This window comes from Hyperoodon ampullatus (assembly GCF_949752795.1).
Source record: "Hyperoodon ampullatus genome assembly, chromosome: 2".
In the NCBI taxonomy this organism is placed as follows: Eukaryota; Metazoa; Chordata; class Mammalia; order Artiodactyla; family Ziphiidae; genus Hyperoodon; species Hyperoodon ampullatus.
Genome location: NC_136915.1, coordinates 164,429,446 through 164,449,948, shown reverse-complemented (window position 1 = coordinate 164,449,948; position 20,503 = coordinate 164,429,446). Strand labels below are relative to the sequence as shown.

Here is a 20,503-nt window from a genome sequence, read left to right as displayed (position 1 = left end):
TTGTATGTGTGAGGCACTGTGCGAGGTATTTTACCTGCAATTGTCTTATTTAGTCCTTGCAGCGAGCCCGATCTCTGTTATATAAGTGAGGAATCCGAGGCTTAGAGAAGCACACGGTGGCTAGCCCGGGACACCACAGCTGGATAGAGCTGAATTGGGTGTATCCCCTGGAATTGCAGAAATGGAGGACATGGCATAGATTGTTTCTTTGAATTTAGAGCTTTCCCCTTTAGCAGGTGGAGTGTCCCTCATCTGTGTGTCACGCTTCCCTTCTGGGTGTCAGATCCCAACTAGGGAGCTGAATGTCCCTGAAGCATGTTCCTGTGTACTCCAGCTTTGCTGAAAGCCTGGGAGAGAGGAAAGGGAGAGACAGGGATGGGAGGAAGCAGGTGAACCATTTTTCAAAGTGGCTTTCCCGGGCTTCTGGGATCTTGGAACCTGTCCTGGACACCTGGTGGACACTTAATGCGTGACATTACTTAGACCCCGCAATCCTATAAAGCAGTTTTGATTGTCATCGGCACCCGAGCTCTCATGGGTTCTCTCTGTGAGTCACCATATATCTCTGTGCTGTGTGTAAGAATCCTCTTCCTGCACGTGTGACCTCGTGCAGCTTGGGTTACTCTGGCTGAACAATAGGTCCTCTGTGGGCATGTGCAGACCCGTGTTTTACATCAGTTTATGTAACACGTGTAAACAATTTAATCTTTCAATTCTCTCTCTGGTACAAACGTTACGATAAAGCAGACATCAGTGCTGGCTTGCTGCGAGGCTGTTGGCAGAAAAGGCTGCAGTTGGCTTCCTTTTCTCAATGAGGTGGGCTACAGCGCTGAGGCCTCCTGACACGTGCGTCGGGGAAACTCACGTCACGTACCCCGCGATTTGTGTCACACTCGGAGTTATGTTTACTCCTCCCCAGTAGGTATTTGGAATCCTTATGTCAGAGAGGAGCCCAACCACGCACTAAGCAGCGGCCCCGGAAGAGCCAAGTGCATCAGGGAAATGTGGTTTGGAGTTGCGTCCGCAACAGAAGTGAGCGCTGACTGCAGTCGGGGTTTGGAGTTAACGACACCTTTTGGTTGCCAAAGTACTGGACACTTGATGGTGTTTGGGAACTTGCTCAGAGGAATTAAGAAACTTGTTGTGACTTTAGGCAATTTACTTCATCCCTCTGAGCCTGAGTGTCCTCGTTTGTAAACAGGGTTCTTACAGGGATTAGAAATAATTTATGAAAAGCACCTAGTGGAACAATGCCAGGTATATATGGTGCTTGATAAATGGGAGCTGGTAGCATACTTATTACCCTTATTTAACAAGACTGTTTTTCCATTATATTGCAAGATTTTACTTTTCTCCCTCTACTTGTTGAGAGACCTTGATTTGATGCCTCCGTTTGCAGATGGATCGTTCAAATTGGGCTTCCACAACCTATTAAGTGTAAAATAAGCTACCAGGATATATTGTACATCACAGGGAATATAGCCAATATCTCATAATAGCTGTAAATGGAGTATAACCTTTAAAAATGAATTGCTGTATTGTATACATATAACTTTTATAATATTGTACAGCAACTATCCTTCAATAAATTAAAAAAAGATTCTAAGTATCAGAGACAGGCCTCATCAAGTGATTTCCACTTGTTATTCAGCTATTGTTGTCATTACCTCTTCAAGATACGGTGCTTGAAGAGCTCTTCATAGGTGTATTAATAGTCTCAAAGATACGCATAGAACAAGCTCTCACAGAGGGACTGCTGAGGCCAGTCGGTGTCCTAACTGCTGGGCATAGAAAAATCGAGCTTGGTCTGGATCTGCTCACAGGCAAAGGAGGAGGAATGGGAATGGGGATTCTCAACACCACAGATCAGTGCCCTACAATGGGAGCCGGAATGTACACTGGGTGCCCAGAAGAGAGAGTACTGGCCATCCAGAGGAGTCAGGCTAAGTGCCACTGCAAAGGTTACATTTGCATGGGTTTTGAAGGATGAGTAGGAGCTTGCTAAACAGAGAAGCTTAGAAAGCCTCTTTAGCCAGAGAGAGAACAGCAGGTTTCACAGTTATGTGAAGGGTATGATGTATTTGTGAAATGGTGATTAGTTATTGTGATGGGAACGTAAATGAAATTCATGAAGGGACTGAAGTAGGTAAGGCTGGAGCTATCCTCTGAAGGACGCTGAATCATGGTAAGCAGTTTAGATGTATCCCTATAGGCAATGGAGAGCCAAGGAGTGTTACATTTCCTATGACTTTTATTGTATGTGTGTGATTAAATGTAAAGAGTTAAAACATAAGACCACATATAACTAATATGTTTACTGTGAAAATAGTTGTCTGTTTCAGTTGGGGGAATGCAAGGAGGCTTTGGATGACTTATTGAGAGTCAGAGTATAAGTCGTTTTATGTTGAAAGATTCAGATTGTAATTATTTTGTGTTGACTGGATAGAAGGCCTCTTTCATCTCCACAGGCCTCCTTTATGACTTAGTTAAATTCTTCTGCTTCATAACCTTGAGATTTTCATGTCACTATGAATTTTGCAAAGATGAGGTCTACACAAGAAGGAAATGAGTTGAGAAATAGTTGTGTTCTCAGTTACCCACTAAGGCCTCACTCCCTATTGCCACTCCCATGCCCCAAAGGTCTTGTGAATTTCGTTATCCCAATTCCTCTGATCTATTCTCCCCATCTCTACCCCTGCCCATTGTTTTCCCAGGGTCCCGGGCAGCGTGTGTGGTGCCTGCACTGAAGATGGGACATTCCGTCAGTACGTGCACACAGCTTCCTCCCGGCGCGTGTGTGACTCCTCGGGTTACTGGACCCCAGAGGAGGCTGTGGGTAAAGGACCATGACTTTTTCATTTACACCTTGGTGGCCAAGGTGGACATGGGGGGTGGAGGTAAAGGTGGAGCGGTGGCATGGTGAGAAAAAGGTAGTGTGCCTGTGCGCGCGCACGCGTGTGTGTGTGTGATGTGCTGGAAATCTCCAGGGGTCTGGGAATGACTCTGCCTCATACCTTTGTGTGGATATCCTATGTGTGCTTAACGTGCCAGTGGCTGTGGTGAAGCAGAGGGAAGCATAGAGGACAGAGGGTTGGAGAACTCAGGGGGCGACTTCAGGAGGAGCTATAGCTCAGGCATGTCGTGTTACATGTGCCTGTCAGCCCATGGAGCAGCTTTGCCACATGACTACATAAGCTGATCTCATCCTCCCCTCTGTCAGGAGGCTAATAGAGAACACGTTGCAGGGAACACTCATACACACTGACTGAGCCAGTTTGGGTGCGGTGGGGTGGACTAGGTGTTCCAAACTGATCATTCTCATCTATGCTGTTTTATGAGTCTATTAATCACTGGTACTGGTTGTGCTTTGGATGTCATCTAAGCTAGGCTCTAGGAGGGGGAAAACGTTTTTAGCTGTCCCCTTTCCTGTCCCACCCCCAACTTCTCAGTTACATATTCACTCACCTACGTATAACAGTGCCTCTATGACAAAATAGAGCATGAATGCTACCCCAATTCAAGTCCAAAACATGCTACTGACATGAGTTTTAGCACCTTCTGATGAATGGCTTGACTTCCTCTATCGTCACCATCTTCAATGTTTACCTAGTCATCACCTTTCTCTTTTTCTTATATTTATTAAGAGCCTAAAAATGACTCAGTAAGACGTTTTGGACAGGGTCCTATTTGAATTAGTTTGTAGCCTCTGATAAGAAAAAAAAAGGAGAACATTTGTCTAAGAGTCTATAGCATCCCCTTGGGCTCCCAGTTACTCAAATGACAGGAGCCTTGAGGAGGAACCTGGGGGGAGACAATTGACTTCATTGATCATATAGAACTTTTTTCAAATGATTTTTCAGGGAAGAATGGAAGGTGACTATAAAATTTACATTGGCACTGAGTAAGACTCATTTAGAGATTGGCATTTCATAAAAGGCCATTTTTGTGGCAAACAGTTCGTCCTGTGCTAGTGTTTTAATGCCCATTTGACTCTCTGGCCCTGTACTTTTTTTCTTTTTAATGCTTGGAAAAATTTAAAGTTATCTGGTAGAGGTGAAAGGAATTAGAAGTTCTGGGTTCTGACTCTTGTACTGTGTCTCCAGGCATACCAAATCAACTTTTAGGGCCTCCACTTCATCTCTTTACATGAGATCATAATAAAAACTTTCTGACAGACAGTGCTGCTATTGAGTTGGCTTCCAAGGGCCTTTACTGTGCTAGTATTGGGGGATGCCTATTGGAAAATACTGCGAGGAAATACTGGTATTCCTTTGCTTTGAACAGGTGAAGAATCAAGTCATATTTTAAATGTATAAAATGAAAGGAATTGATTCCCCAGCAGAGCACACACAAACACATATATTTGCAGATATGATCAAAATGTATTTAATGACACTTAATGGACACTTATTGACCACCAACTACATTCTGAATGCTATGAGGAATAGAAAACTGAACCAGACATATTCCCTGCTTAATATCATCTTGGAGAGAACTTCCCTGTCTCCCTGATCTAAAATAGCCCCCAGCCTCACACCATTATTCTCTAGTCCTTTATCCTCCTTTATTTTTCTTCAGAGATGACATTATTATACTGATGCCTCTTTATTTATTGTTGTACCTATCACCCTATGGTAAGATATATGTGGTCAAGACTTTTGTCTCTCTTGTTCACTACTGTATCTCTGATACCTAGATTTGTGCTAGGTGCGAAAGAGGTACACAGTCAATTTTTATTGAATTAATGAATGAATGGATTCACAATACAGGGAAGAAACAATAGGGATCATAAGATGTAACACACACACACATTTGAACTTATTTCCTTTGGGCTTTGGAACATTATTTTCCAAATCCTGAAGGGCTAAGTCATTCTATTTTTGCAAATGTAGTTTGCAGATATTTCTAAGGAACACTGTATAGATCTTCTACACTGATCTAGTGAGGCAGAGGTTAAATAGTGCTTATTTTATAAATGAGGAAATTGAGGCTTAGATAAACTGGCCACAGTCACACAGCTAATGCACAGCACCAATTACAGCCTAACTACTGCTTCCTAATTTAGAAGTTTTCTTTCAATTCCCCTCATAGGAGAAACCACCTTGTATAGATTATTTCCACAGAGCTGACTTTATGTTTGTGATATTTGATTTTTCACCATTATATTTTTACTTGGCTACTGAATCTCCATTTTTTTCCACTCAAGAATAGTGTTTCTTTTTCCTGCCTGCAATTTCCTCTGTGTAGTGCTCTACTGGCTTACATATATTTGAACTAAAAGGGAAGTTTCAATGTATGGTTTTAAAGTTTGGCTAACAGTCCATTGGAAGGATTGCTAAGGTATGATCTTAGGGTATCAAAGAAGTTTTGTGAAAAGCCTAAGTAAACATTGTAGCAACAGCCTGAAACAAACATTGGCCTGATTAGTAAGTAAAACAGGGCTTTAGAAGCATTAATTTATCATAAATTATTAGTAAACTAAGTACAAATAATTCTCTTCTGCTCAAGGATTCTTTAAGGACACGATTTACCTTACCTGTATCGGCCTCATGTTTCCACCTAGGCTCTGGGTCACTCCATTCTGAATGCCATGCTGGATTTCTCTTGTTAAAAGGCACCAGGAAGTGGTGATTTGGAGCATAGTACTTTTGAATTGTTACACCTCTGTCTTCAGTAATACTTAAGGTCTAACCTACTAAGCTGACCAGCTTCTCTAAGAATTTGCTCAAAGTTCTCTTCTGCTTCATTCTTTCTTCTGGCCCTTGATAGGGGCGACTCATTTTCAGATTTTTAATGGTGATTCCTGATGCGTCTGTCTTTCTGCTCATCTCCCTCAGGGCCTCCAGACGTGGATCAACCTTGTGAGCCAAGCTTGCAGGCCTGGAGTCCTGAGCTCCACCTGTACCACATGAACATGACGGTCCCCTGCCCTGCAGAAGGCTGTAGCCTGGAGCTGCTCTTCCAGCACCCAGTCCAAGCTGACACTCTCACCCTATGGGTCACCTACCTCTCCATGGACTCCTCCCAGGCGCTTTTTGACACAGAGATCTTGCTGGAACACCAGGAGTCCGTGCACCTAGGCCCCTTAGACACTTTCTGTGACACCCCACTCACTATCAAACTGCACGTTGATGGGAAAGTCTTGGGGGTGAAAGTCTACACCTTTGATGAGCGGATGGAGATTGATGCAGCTCTCCTGACTTCTCAGCCCCACAGTCCCTTGTGTTCTGGCTGCAGGCCCGTGAGGTACCAGGTCCTCCGTGAACCCCCATTTGCCAGTGGCTTGCCCATGGTGGTGACACATCCTCACAGGAAATTCACAGACGTGTGAGTTGGGCAGTAGGGCTTTCTAAACCACGGGGCTTCCTGAGGCTTTGGGAGTGGGTTTGGCTTCCTTTTTCTCCATTTTTTAATATTATGACATGCCCTTATTTGGAGAAATGTTCAGACTCTCAGAAGGGGTTTTATCCTAAAGTGGCGTCTCTGAGATGAACAAAAGTATTTCCCAGAAGGGGCAAGCAGGTGTTCTGACTGATGATGCCATCTTTATGATTATGGAAAAAAGAGGTTAGTATTTGATATGTTTCAGTTGGACTGAAAGTATTAATTGCCATAAATAAGTTGATCAGAGTCAGATACTCCTATCTGGTAACACAATTTGATTTTAGATCCTTGCTTTTAAATAACTTTTTAATAATCTGCCACAGCTCCTGTACCATTCAAAGGTTACAGTCACCTCTTCTACAGCTAAGCAGAGAAGCCAAGGGTCCTGCAGACACTATACTCTACTTTCATGACTCATTCATTTTTCTTTCCTCCCTCCCTCCCTCTCTCTTTCCTTCTTTTCCAACCCTCCTCTTTCTCTTTCTTCTGTTCTTTCTACATTTAGTGAGTTCTTAAGTGCTCCTGGCACTGTGTGCTCAGTGGTGGGGACACAGACTAAGATAAGATCATTGGCTTAAAGAGTTCAATGTCTATAGAGCAGGAGGCTGGTATCTCTAAAGGCAAATTTTCCTCACCTCATAATTTTCCTCAGAGACTGCCCTGAGGGCAGAACTCAGGGTAAAACAAAAGTTTTATCAAAGGTTCTATATTGGTTAGTTTTCACTGCATTAGAAATCATCACAAAACATAGTGGGTTAAAACAACAAACACTATTTCTCATGGTTCTATGGGTTGGCTATGTGTACTCACCTGGACCCGCTTGGCCAGGACTAGGTGGCCCCAGGTGACCTCATGCACGCATTGGAGGCTCAGCTAAGACATTGGCATGGCTGGGAGGATGAAGTTCTCTTTCCCCATTGTCTCTCCTTCACTAGGAGGCTTTGCCTGGGCTTGTTCTCATGCTGGTGGAAGGCTTTCCAGAAGCAGGGATGGCAAGTCCCCAAACACTCACATTTTTCAAGCCTCTGCTTATATTACTCATGACATCATTCCACTAGCCAAAGCAGGTCACAGTCAATTCCAGATTCTGCGGGTGGCAAAATCAATTCTATTTCTTGATGAGAGAAACAGTAAAGTCACATCACAGAAGGGCATGCATCTGGGATGGGAAGAATTTGTGGCCATTTTTCAGTCTGTCACAGCTACAAAAGAGTAGAGAAAAATGTTCACCTTGAATCTTACTACATTTTCCCTCTCATATTAGCTCTATGAATTAGAACTAGAAGACAGTGAAATGGTCAAAAAGCTCATGCAAAATAGGAGGATAGATCATGGGATGGATTTGAAAAGAAAAAAATATATTTTTGGGGGGTTTCTTTAGTAAGGCAGTTAAAATGATACTTGCTATCTAACTTGATACACACACATGCATGCGTGCACACAGACACACACGTACACACAACCTTTAAGGTCAGTAATATCCCATTTTATAGATGAGAGAACTAAGTCTTAACTTTAATTTGGTTGAACAGAGCTCGTAAGTGGCAAGCTCAAGATTAAAATCCAATTTTCTGACTGAGTCTCATTTTAGTTCCCTTTCCTTAGTAACACATTACCTTTTACAAACTCAGCTCATTGAAGGTCGGGGCTACCTGCTGCTGAGTTTTCTCCCCAAGAAGCGTAAACATATCCTGACGCTTCCTTCCAATCCTTTCCCAGCCACAGAGCACTATGAGACTTTTATGCATGGCTGGATGAGAAGTCAGACAAAAACCACCCTGCGAAAGGGAAGCCATCAGAATTGATTAGGATATAAAACTGGTTTTGCTTTTGAAATATCTGGTGTTCTGATGAGGAGTGCTTCCCTACAGAAATTTGGAAATTGATGTCTTTCATATTTATGTGTCTTTCCTACTAAAATAACTAAGAGCCAGTACAGAGGTGTTTAAAGGTGTTTTTGAAACCCCACGACATTTCCTGTTTGCTGGTTGCAGTATCAAGCGAAAGAGTAGAGGCTTTGTGGTTGAGTCGAAGAGTGTTAAAGAAGAGAGGGTCTTGGCAGGAGATCTGTGGGCACCACTTACGGCAGTCCCAACAGCCCTTTGAGATCCTGTTCTCCTGAGTCACTCCCATCCTAGCTTGACTTTAGTCGTACTTTTCCAATTAGGGCAGGCAGTGGACAGAAATTAAGTTGAGGGCAGAATTTGTCTTTGGAACCAGCAACCTCCCTCTTGAGTCCCTTCCCCCTTGCAAATGTTCAGTCTCTCACGTTCTCCACTTGATCAGTGCACTTGGGCTCTAGATAGAATCAGATAAACTCCTTCCACCTCTGGTGGTCAACTGATAAAACTCCATTCCTGGTTTATATGTATTTTGGAGGTTTGGAGGTGGGGAGTCATTTAATGCATTTCCAGTTGTGGAATTTCTTGCATCCACACGATGATGGAAGGTGTTCTCACCTCCTTCTAGGACAGAGTGGCTTTTCCTCGTAAGCATTCTGCCTCCTCAAGACAAGAATTCTCTTGAGAGACAAGAAAACTCTGATTCACAGACCGAAGAAGGGCCTTGCTGAGACCAAACTCTGAAACTTTCATCTTCAGTTTCTATGACTACTTGAATGATACAGAAGACTAGGTTTTCAATAGTTGGTGGTTTTCTGTGTGTGTATATGTAACATGGTAAAGATACACTCGAAATACCGTCCTCTTAGATTGCGTAGGACTGTGAGTTCAGTTTTAATTCAGCAAGCATTGGTTGTACATTCACTATGTGGAATGTACTGGGAATACAGAACTGAATATGGTTCCAAACATTCTGCTGTTCTGTAAGACTATATGCCCTGATCTTTGTTTCAAACAATGTGGCATATGTTTAACATTTATATTCCCTGTAATATTTATTTTAAACTCCTGCAAACCATCTGTAAGGGACCCAGGGGGTGCCCCACTTCCTGGATATGGTAGTTACAGCCCATTGGTTTCCACAGGGAGGTCACACCTGGGCAGATGTATCGGTACCAAGTTCAAGCTGCAGCTGGAGCAGAACTGGGAGAAGCTTCGCCTCCTCTGAGCCACATCCATGGAGCTCCTTACTGTGGAGATGGGAAGGTTGCAAGGTGAGGACATACTGTATGCCTGGTATTGTGTGAGGGAGGATGCCCTGCCCTGCTTGGACAAGGAGGGTTAGCCTCAAGTTTCAGCTTGAGTGGTTTGGGAAATGTAAGGGGCAGGGCACTATGTGATTCAAGTATTAAACAAAATCTAGGACCTAGTAGATATCTTGAGTGGTCAATCACATCTCTACCTAGTTAAGGATGGGCCCACTTTTATTTAGAGCTCACCCCAGTCATAGATATTGGGGTTGATTCTGTGGGGACCCTCTTCAGGTTTCAGAGAACAACTGCTGGACAGTGATTCAGGGCAGGAATTCATGGTGGAGAAGGTTACTTGCCAAACGATGCTGAAGGAGGATGTGAGGATAGCTTTTGGATCAGTTGCCTGTCTTGTACTACTAATGAGCTGTGTGACCTGAGGAAAATCAGTATAGCTTTCTGAGCTTCACTTGCTCATTTGATCCCTGGAAGATCTGACTGTAATGTAATTTCCAGCTATTCCATAAATGGAACCACTTCTTTGATTTCTTAACATGCCATATTCGTTTTTCCCTTACCCTTTAGTGACATCAATCTAGAGGACTAATTCATTCTGGTTTGCCTGGGACTTGCCGGAATTTAGCACTGAATACTTCCATGTCCCAGTGATCACCCTATATTAACCTGTTCTGAATGCTTATCTAACCTAATATGTTACTTATATAAAGCTGCTGGGAGTAAGAGATTAGAAGACTAGCCACTGTGATTTGTCTTAGATCCTGCATCCTAATAAGATGACTTTTTTTTTTTTTTTTTTTTGTGGTACGCGGGCCTCTCACTGTTGTGGCCTCTCCCGTTGCGGAGCACAGGCTCCGGACGCGCAGGCTCAGCGGCCATGGGTCACAGGCCCAGCCGCTCCGCAGCATGTGGGATCTTCCTGGACCGGGGCACGAACCCGCGTCCCCTGAATTGGCAGGTGGACTCTCAACCACTGAGCCACCAGGGAAGCCCAAGATGACTTATTTTTAATGTCCCAGATCAAGGAAAAGTACCTTACACCTTTTTTTTTTTTGGCCACACTGCACGGCTCGTGGGATCTTAGTTCCCCAACCAGGGATTGAACTAGGGCCCATGGCAATGAAAGCACCGAGTCTTAACCATTGGACCGACAGGGAGTTTCCAGTATCTTATATCTTGAAGACCTAATAGAAAGCAACCTATAGCCTTTCTTGGGGTTTCATCCCATTGTTTAGTAATTACTAAATATTGTTTATCTTCAATCTTCTAAGATTTCTAAGCTTTACTGTAAGTCTACTCCTTTTCATAGAAACATAAACACCAAATGTTCACAGACCTCAGAACTGTATCAAGTGACTGAGGTCCCTTTAATACCCAAACCTTGCTCGTTTGCTGCCACCTTCTGCCTTACTCAGTCTCAGCTTGCCTCTTTTCCTCCTCCATCTCCATTAAATATCTCCCTCGGGATGCCTCACATATGTACAGAGCAAATCTGGCTGTTGTTGATGTTCTCCCTGGCTGCCGCATTTTAAGTCTGCTCCCCACTAGTTAAGGTGTCTGCAGGACTAGATTGCCATTACTACCCAGACAGAGTCCTCCTTGAGCAAACTACTTGGCTTTATGTCGTAGTGTCTCCTACAGCAGCCCTCCGATGGAGTTTCTCATGCCCCATTGTGCCACATCTGCCTGCGGAGCTCGGGCAGAAAGAGGCAAGGGCCCTCTTCCTAATCTGATATTACACATTCTAGCCTGGGCTTTGAAACAGCTTCACCTGTAGCAACACCTGCTTGGCTACTGGGCCTCACAAGGCTCTTTATCAAAATGTTCCTTTAAACTCTGCCTGTATTCCCTCTCTGTAAACAGTCATACTTAGTTCTGCCATCCAATGAGAAGATATCTCTGAATTGCAGCTTTGTCTCAGCTAGAGGCACTCCATTACACATAAAGCAGGAAGGAGCTGTACAAATCATTTAATCCACTGTTTAAAACGCAGAAACGTGTAGATTCATTCTGGTGGAATCACAGATCCCCAAGAAGTCATCCTCAGATTCTAGTTTAATAAATTTTTACTAGAAGCTAAAAGTTGTCACTTTGGATATCACTTGTCAGTAAGAAAATGGATAGAAAACAAAGCCACACGTAGATGGGCAGGTTTCCTCCTCACTAGATCAGCTAACTACTTTTAGGATTCCCCTCATTATGAGGTTGATAGGTCTTTTCTAGTGTAAGATCATCTTCCGGAAACACTGGCAGGACCCCTGGTGGATCTCCTAATGTGTCTGAACTATGAGCTACTTTTCCTGTAAAAGCATTCTCTTAGCTCCTACTTCTCTCCAGCTTGCATTTTTAAATACATATAAGGAGTTTTAAGAACTTGAAGTGATGGTAACCAAACAAAAAGAATCATTTTATGTATGTATGTATATAAGAATGTACACTTTTACCTTTTAGGAGCCTGGGCGAAGAGTGTGATGATGGAGACCTTTTGAGTGGAGATGGCTGCTCAAGGGCATGTGAACTAGAGGAAGGTTTCAACTGTGTAGGTGAGTTTAGAAACACCTACCTAGGCTTATGTCCTATTTTTGGAGGGGTCTCTGTGTCTTATTTTTGTGAGCTCTTACTGATAATAACAATAACATTTGATGTGTCTATTGTGTGCCTGGCACTAATTGTTTCACATATATTTTCCCATTTAATCCCTACAATAAATATGAGGAGGGCTTCCCTGGTGGGGCAGTGGTTGAGAGTCCGCCTGCCGATGCAGGGGACACGGGTTCGTGCCCCGGTCCAGGAAGATCCCACATGCCGCGGAGCGGCTGGGCCTGTGACCCATGGCCTCTGAGCCTGCGCGTCCGGAGCCTGTGCTCTGCAATGGGAGAGGCCACAACAGTGAGAGGCCCGCGTACCGCAAAAAAAAAAAAAATGAAGAGACTAAGCGGAGGCACAGAGAGCTTAAATAACTTGCTTTCTCTTATACAGCTAGAAGTGATGACATCAGGATTTGAACTAAGGAAGCAAAGCTCTAGAGTCTACATGTTAAACCACTAGGTCACCCTGCCTCTTAGATTAATGTTACCAAGGATTGCTCTTGGGTCCTCATGTCTTATGTCAGACTGTCAGCCAAGTAGCACAATCCCACAGATTCTACATAAAAATTAGGGTAGGGTATGTTTTAAGCCAAAGGGAGTACAAGATATCTCTTGGTGTCTGTGTTTAATAGATAAGATCATGAAGAATGGCAGAGGGTCATAACATTTCTTAATCCTGGTGAATCACTGGAAATAAATTATTACTAGGTGGCTTTGACTCTAGTCTCTTGATACACAGGAAGGCCCTCTAGAACACTTCTCCCAATTCTGATTAAAACCATCAACAGGCTTCTTTGTAGATTATTTTTCCATTCCCTTATGCACACATTGCAGTGATTCTGTGCAATATACTCATCAAATTACTTTAAAAAGCAGTGCATTTAAAAATATTTTAATGTTTCTAAATCTCAAGATAAAGTCAGGTATGATTATAATTAGGTAGAATTTATTAAGGTATTAAATACTAGACAGAACACGCAAATGCCCCTGCTCTCCAGAGCAGAATAAAAAATTATAAAACCTTAGTAGTTTTACATCCATCCGTCTAACAAAACATGTTCAGTGCCCACCATATACCACAAGTCTAATAGAGACCCTTATCCTTTCCTGTGTCCAGCTTCCTTCCCGTATAGAAATCTATCAGTTCTTGAGAGATGGTTCTCTAGCTTTTGCTTACATGCATTTAGCAGTAAACTATGCACCTTGAAAGAGACCATTCTGTTTAAAAGTAGCATTATCTGTTATAAAATTCTTTTCCCCTTTTCTGGTTTGGAAACTGCGACTCAGAGCATTTTAGTGACTCATCCACAGGCATACAATGAGGTCTCTGCAGAGCCAGCACTGGAACTCAGCTTTCCTAATTCTTAATCAAGTGCTTTTTCCTTGCTATGAAACTATAGAGGATAAATTTTTTTCCAGTTTTATTTGACTACCATTCAGATATTTGAAATGCCTCCCCATTATTCTCCTTTCCAATCCAAACATCCCCTCATGTGATTAGGTTTCCAGACCCTTTCCTATTTACCCTAACCTGGCATGCTTCATGTGGTCCATGCCCAGAAAGGAATTCAATACTCCAGTTGTGGTCTGGCTGTGCAGAATACACTGAACTGATTACCTCCCCTCTTCTGTACACAAGTATTTGTTAATGCCACCTCTGTTTGCATCATTTCTTTCTGGTAGCACATAGTGGGCTCATCTCACACACACACACACACACACACACACACACACTGCCTTCATCAGTGCAGCTCAAGTCTCATTTAACTTAAAAGCAAACCTTACTTTGTTTCTATCACATTTGATTCCATTAAATTTGGCTCATATTTCTTTACCCTCCAACTCCTGGAAGACTATAGCTAAATTATTTTAACTTTACAGGGCAAAGTTAAAATGATCTATTCCACAGTTAGACATTTGTTTCAGTGAGTAATATGCTCATAGTATGCTAAGGATGTAGTTCTATTCCATTATTTCTCAAAAGATTAATTTTGAAGGAACCATTGTGAAATGTGTTGTAAAAGTGGTCTGCTATTTTTTATGGATTTGAAGAAACAGAGGCAAAAATTTTCATAGAAGAAGAACAAAAAACACCCAAGGTTAGCAGAAGGAAAGAAATCATAAAAATCAGATCAGAAATAAATGAAAAAAAAATGAAGGAAACGATAGCAAAGATCAATAAAATGAAAAGCTTGTTCTTGGAGAAGATAAACAAAATTGATAAACCATTAGCCAGACTCATCAAGAAAAAAAGGGAGAAGACCCAAATCAATAGAATTAGAAATGAAAAAGCAGAAGTAACAACTGACACTGCAGAAATACAAAAGATCATGAGAGATTACTACAGGCAACTCTATGCCAATAAAATGGACAACCTGGAAGAAATGGACAAATTCTTAGAAATGCACAACCTGCCAAGACTGAATCAGGAAGAAATAGAAAATATGAACAGACCAATCACAAGCACTGAAATTGAAACTGTGATTAAAAATCTTCCAACAAACAAAAGCCCAGGACCAGATGGCTTCACAGGCGAATTCTATCAAACATTTAGAGAAGAGCTAACACCTATCCTTCTCAAAGTCTTCCAAAATATAGCAGAGGGAGGAACACTCCCAAACTCATTCTACGAGGCCACCATCACCTTGATACCAAAACCAGACAGGGATGTCACAAAGAAAGAAAACTACAGGCCAATATCACTGATGAACATAGATGCAAAAATCCTCAACAAAATACTAGCAAACAGAATCCAACAGCACACTAAAAGGATCATACACCATGATCAAGTGGGGTTTATTCCAGGAATGCAAGGATTCTTCAATATATGCAAATCAATCAACGTGATACACCATATTAACAAATTGCAGGAGAAAAACCATATGGTCATCTCAATAGAATCAGAGAAAGCTTTCGACAAAATTCAACACCCATTTATGATAAAAACCCTCCAGAAAGTAGGCATAGAGGGAACTTTCCTCAACATAATAAAGGCTATATATGACAAACCCACAGCCAACATCGTCCTCAATGGTGAAAAACTGAAACCATTTCCATTAAGATCAGGAACAAGACAAGGCTGCCCACTCTCACCACTATTATTCAACATAGTTTTGGAAGTTTTAGCCACAGCAATCAGGGAAGAAAAGGAAATCAAAGGAATCCAAATTGGAAAAGAAGAAGTAAAGCTGTCACTGTTTGCAGATGACATGATACTATACATATAGAATCCTAAAGATGCTACCAGAAAACTACTAGAGCTAATCAATGAATTTGGTAAAGTAGCAGGATACAAAATTAATGCACAGAAATCTCTGGCATTCCTGTACACTAATGATGAAATATCTGAAAGTGAAATCAAGAAAACACTCCCATTTACCATTGCAACAAAAAGAATAAAATATCTAGGAATAAACCTACCTAAGGAGACAAAAGACCTCTATGCAGAAAACTATAAGACACTGATGAAAGAAATTAAAAATAATACAAATAGATGGAGAGATATACCATGTTCCTGGATTGGAAGAATCAGTATTGTGAAAATGACTCTACTACCCAAAGCAATCTACAGATTCAGTGCAATCCCTATCAAACTACCACTGGCATTTTTCACAGAACTAGAACAAAAAAATTCAAAATTTGTATGGAAAAACAAAACACCCCGAATAGCCAAAGCAATCTTGAGAATGAAAAACGGAGCTGGAGGAATCAGGCTCCCTGACTTCGGACTATACTACAAAGCTACAGTAATCAAGACAGTGTGGTACTGGCACAAAAACAGAAAGATAGATCAATGGAACAGGATAGAAAGCCCAGATATAAACCCACGCACATATGGTCAACTTATCTTTGATAAAGGAGGCAGGAATGTACAGTGGAGAAAGGACAGCCTCTTCAATAAGTGGTGCTGGGAAAACTGGACAGGGACATGTAAAAGTATGAGATTAGATCATTCCCTAACACCATACACAAAAATAAGCTCAAAATGGATTAAAGACCTAAATGTAAGGCCAGACACTATCAAACTCTTAGAGGAAAACATAGGCAGAACACTCTGTGAAATAAATAACAGCAAGATCCTTTTTGACCCACCTCCTAGAGAAATGGAAATAAAAACAAAAATAAACAAATGGGACCTAATGAAACTTCAAAACTTTTGCACGGCAAAGGAAACCATAAACAAGACCAAAAGACAACCCTCAGAATGGGAGAAAATATTTGCAAATGAAGCAACTGACAAAGGATTAATCTCCAAAATTTATAAGCAGCTCATGCAGCTCAATAGCAAAAAAACAACCCAATCCAAAAATGGGCAGAAGACCTAAATAGACATTTCTCCAAAGAAGATATACAGACTGCCAACAAACACATGAAAGAATGCTCAACATCATTAATCATTAGAGAAATGCAAATCAAAACTACAGTGAGGGCTTCCCTGGTGGCGCAGAGGTTGAGTCCGCCTGCCGATGCAGGGGACACGGGTTCGTGCCCCAGTCCGGGAAGATCCCACATGCCGCGGAGCGGCTGGGCCCGTGAGCCATGGCCGCTGAGCCTGTGCGTCCGGAGCCTGTGCTCCGCAACGGGAGAGGCCACGACAGTGAGAGGCCCGCGTACCACAAAAAAAAAAAAAAAAAAAAAAAAAACTACAGTGAGATATCATCTCACACCAGTCAGAATGGCCATCATCAAAAAGCTATAAACAATAAATGCTGGAGAGGGTGTGGAGAAAAGGGAACACTCTTGCACTGCTGGTGGGAATGTGAATTGGTACAGCCACTATGGAGAACAGTATGGAGGTTCCTTAAAAAACTAAAAATAGAACTACCATATGACCCAGCAATCCCACTACTAGGCATATACCCTGAGAAAACCATAATTCAAAAAGAGACATGTACCAAAATGTTCATTGCAGCTCTATTCACAATAGCCCGGAGCTGGAAACAACCTAAGTGTCCATCATCGGATGAATGGATAAAGAAGATGTGGCACATATATACAATGGAATATTACTCAGCCATAAAAAGAAACGAAACTGAGCTATTTGTAATGAGGTGGATAGACCTAGAGTCTGTCATACAGAGTGAAGTAAGTCAGAAAGAGAAAGACAAATACCGTATGCTAACACATATATATGGAATTTAAAAAAAAAAAAATGTCATGAAGAACCTAGGGGTAAAACGGGAATAAAGACACAGACCTACTTGAGAATGGACTTGAGGATATGGGGAAGGGGAAGGGTAAGCTGTGACAAAGGGAAAGAGAGGCATGGACATATATACACTACCAAACGTAAGGTAGATAGATAGTGGGAAGCAGCCGCAGAGCACAGGGAGATCAGCTCGGTGCTTTGTGACCGCCTGGAGGGGTGGGATGGGGAGGGTGGGAGGGAGGGAGATGCATGAGGGAGGGGATGTGGGAACAGATGTATATGTATGACTGATTCACTTTGTTATAAAGCAGAAACTAATAAAAAAAAAATAAAAATAAGAAAAAAGAAAAAAAAAAAAAAAAAAAGAGACATGTACCAAAATGTTCATTGCAACTCTATTTACAATAGCCCGGAGATGGAAACAACCTAAGTGTCCATCATCGGATGAATGGATAAAGAAGATGTGGCACATATATACAATGGAATATTACTCAGCCATAAAAAGAAATGAAATTGAGCTATTTGTAATGAGGTGGATAGACCTAGAGTCTGTCTTACAGAGTGAAATAAGTCAGAAAGAGAAAGACAAATACCGTATGCTAACGCATATATATGGAATTTAAGAAAAAGAATGTCATGAAGAACCTAGGGGTAAGACTGGAATAAAGACACAGACCTACTTGAGAATGGAGTTGAGGATATGGGGAGGGGGAAGGGTAAGCTGTGACAAAGCGAAAGAGAGGCATGGACATATATACACTACCAAACGTAAAGTAGATAGATAGTGGGAAGCAGCCGCATAGCACAGGGAGATCAGCTCCGTGCTTTGTGAACACCTGGAGGGGTGGGATAGGGAGGGTGGGAGGGAGGGAGACGCAAGAGGGAAGGGATATGGGAACAGATGTATATGTATAACTGATTCACTTTGTTACAAAGCAGAAACTAATAAAAAAAAATTTTTTTTCATAGTAAAAAAAGAAGAAGCAAGGAGAAACGGTCACTGGATTATATAGAAAAACAAAACGTGTATACATATGTATGTTATAAAAGTACATGATAAATATATATTATAAAAATAAACATATATTCATATATACATTTATGTGTATATAAAATATGTACATACATATAAACTATACATACACTTATATGTATATGTGTGTATATAAACTACACATACATATAAACATACATATAAAATATACATATACATATATATACATATATATATATACACACACATGTGTGTGTATATATATATTTAGAATCCTCATGGAGAAGTCATTCCAAATACACATATATTGGTTTTAGGGGAGTGACTTAGAAAGACCATGGCTTTAATGGAATGCAGGAGTTTAAAACCCAAAATAGGCTTAGAACCAAGTCCTAGGAATAGTGGCTTATTCCTGGCAAGTAGAGGTAGATTTACCACAGAAGGGTCTTAGACTTGAAATTATTAAGGATAATAATTAGTAACTACATATTGATGAGCAGCTGAAAAATTACTGGAACAGTCTTGTGGTATTTCTGTGAAGAATTTAAAATAAAAAGAATGGTATAATAATAGTTAATTTTAGTGATGATGTTACTGAGTGTGTACCTCCGTGTTGATATATTTTAAATCTTGATCTTATTTGCATGTCCTATTATTTTAAGTAGAAATGAGGAATTAGTATTATGTTACTAATATGGGTAGAAAATGCAATAGTACTTAATAAATGGCTTTATAACTGCATCTCAGCTTTTTACATTTGAAGAAAGCTATTTTACATATCTATGGTTAGTACAGACTATTCACTTAGTAGGAGTTATCCTATGAGCAAGTATGGACTTGTCCAGGGGATACAGCTTGCTTTACAAGCCCAACGGTTCTTCTCACATATTCATTACTCACACGTTTGCTCTTGAAGACAGTCCTTCTGCCTTGGCTTGAGGCAGTGTGGAGTAAGATAGAGCCCCTGAACCTGCCTTGTGTAAGCCTGGCTCAGAGCCTAGCGATATTGCTTCTTCATCAAGGGAACTTTGGCGAGTCACAATCACGGAGACTCAGTTTGTCTATTGATGAAACAAACAAAAAATACATACCTCACATGGTTGTTTTAAGACTAAAAGAAATAATACACGTGTAATCCTTATAAACCTGGAGCCCATTTGTCCATTTCAGAGCAAGTTGCATGGTTAGTTGAAGAAACACAGCAGCAAAAATGTAATTTGAAACAAATCCCTCAAATGTTTTATTTAATATTTCAAAAACTGTGAAGAGGATTCAAGTACATAATACATCCTACCATCTATTTAAATTTCCTTTATTCTTTTACTTACTTCTCTTGTATCCCCAGCTTCCCCTAAGTACCTTGCTCAATGGTTCCTTAAAATTTCTCTATCCAGCCCACAGCTGCTTTTTTTCTCTCTGTTCCTTCTCCCCCAACCCCAACCCCTTTGTATACTTTTTATTATATAAATGGATTTTACCACTCTCCCCATGAAAAAGTGTCCTTCTTTTTAGGGGTGTGTGTGTGTGTGTGTGCGTGTGTTGTCTATATATTTGGGGTGGGCATTAGATGAGTTGGTAATTACAGTCTTCTCTTTAGCAGGCTGGAGAAAAAAAGGTAATTATTTTTACATGACATGTATAAAAACACTTTTTCAAATGTCATACAAATTTTTCTTGGCAGGGGAGCCAAGCCTGTGCTATATATATGAGGGAGATGGGATATGTGAACCTTTTGAGAAGGAAACCAGCATCACAGACTGTGGCCTCTATACTCCCAAAGGATACCTGGATCAGTGGGCTACCCAAGCTTATTCTTCTCACGAAGATAAGAAGAAGTGCCCTGTTTCCTTGGTAACTGGAGAACCTCCTTCCATGGTAAGTTAAGCCAGAAGAATAGAGTTAAGGCTAAACAAAATTGTGAAGTGATTCCCCCAGACACTTAATGTGAGCTTACATTTTTTTCTCCTCACTTTGGCACCAAATTTAGTGCTTAATGCACTCAGAATAGGATAATGTTAAATGAAAAGCTTCTAGACTAGCAATTAAATCTCATCCCTCACCCTCACCCCACTTACATTCACTAGTTTTCATCTAGGAACCTTTGACTAAGCAATAGCTGACTTCAAGTTACACAACAGCATCTCAAAATTAGTCTTAGAATACACAAATCAGAAATTACACTTGGGCTTTGTGTTTTGGAAAATTTATTTTAAAAGAAGAAAAAGAAGCAGTAAAGAGTCAGAATACCTGGATAACACTATTAGATCTACCAGTATTAT

General features: G+C 41.2%; 1 protein-coding gene across 1 annotated transcript in view; it reads left to right on the top strand.

The window, feature by feature from the left end:
• The window catches only part of PAPPA2 (pappalysin 2), a gene marked incomplete at both ends in the record, with an annotated part of 293,177 nt that overhangs the window by 126,527 nt on the left and 146,147 nt on the right, over window positions 1-20,503 (top strand). Inside the window, 5 exons of the mRNA XM_079728440.1 lie at window positions 2,715-2,836; window positions 5,838-6,327; window positions 9,371-9,499; window positions 11,945-12,036; window positions 19,906-20,099. Of these exons, the coding sequence (XP_079584566.1) occupies window positions 2,715-2,836; window positions 5,838-6,327; window positions 9,371-9,499; window positions 11,945-12,036; window positions 19,906-20,099 (1,027 nt within the window). The remainder of the gene's footprint in view (window positions 1-2,714; window positions 2,837-5,837; window positions 6,328-9,370; window positions 9,500-11,944; window positions 12,037-19,905; window positions 20,100-20,503) is intronic.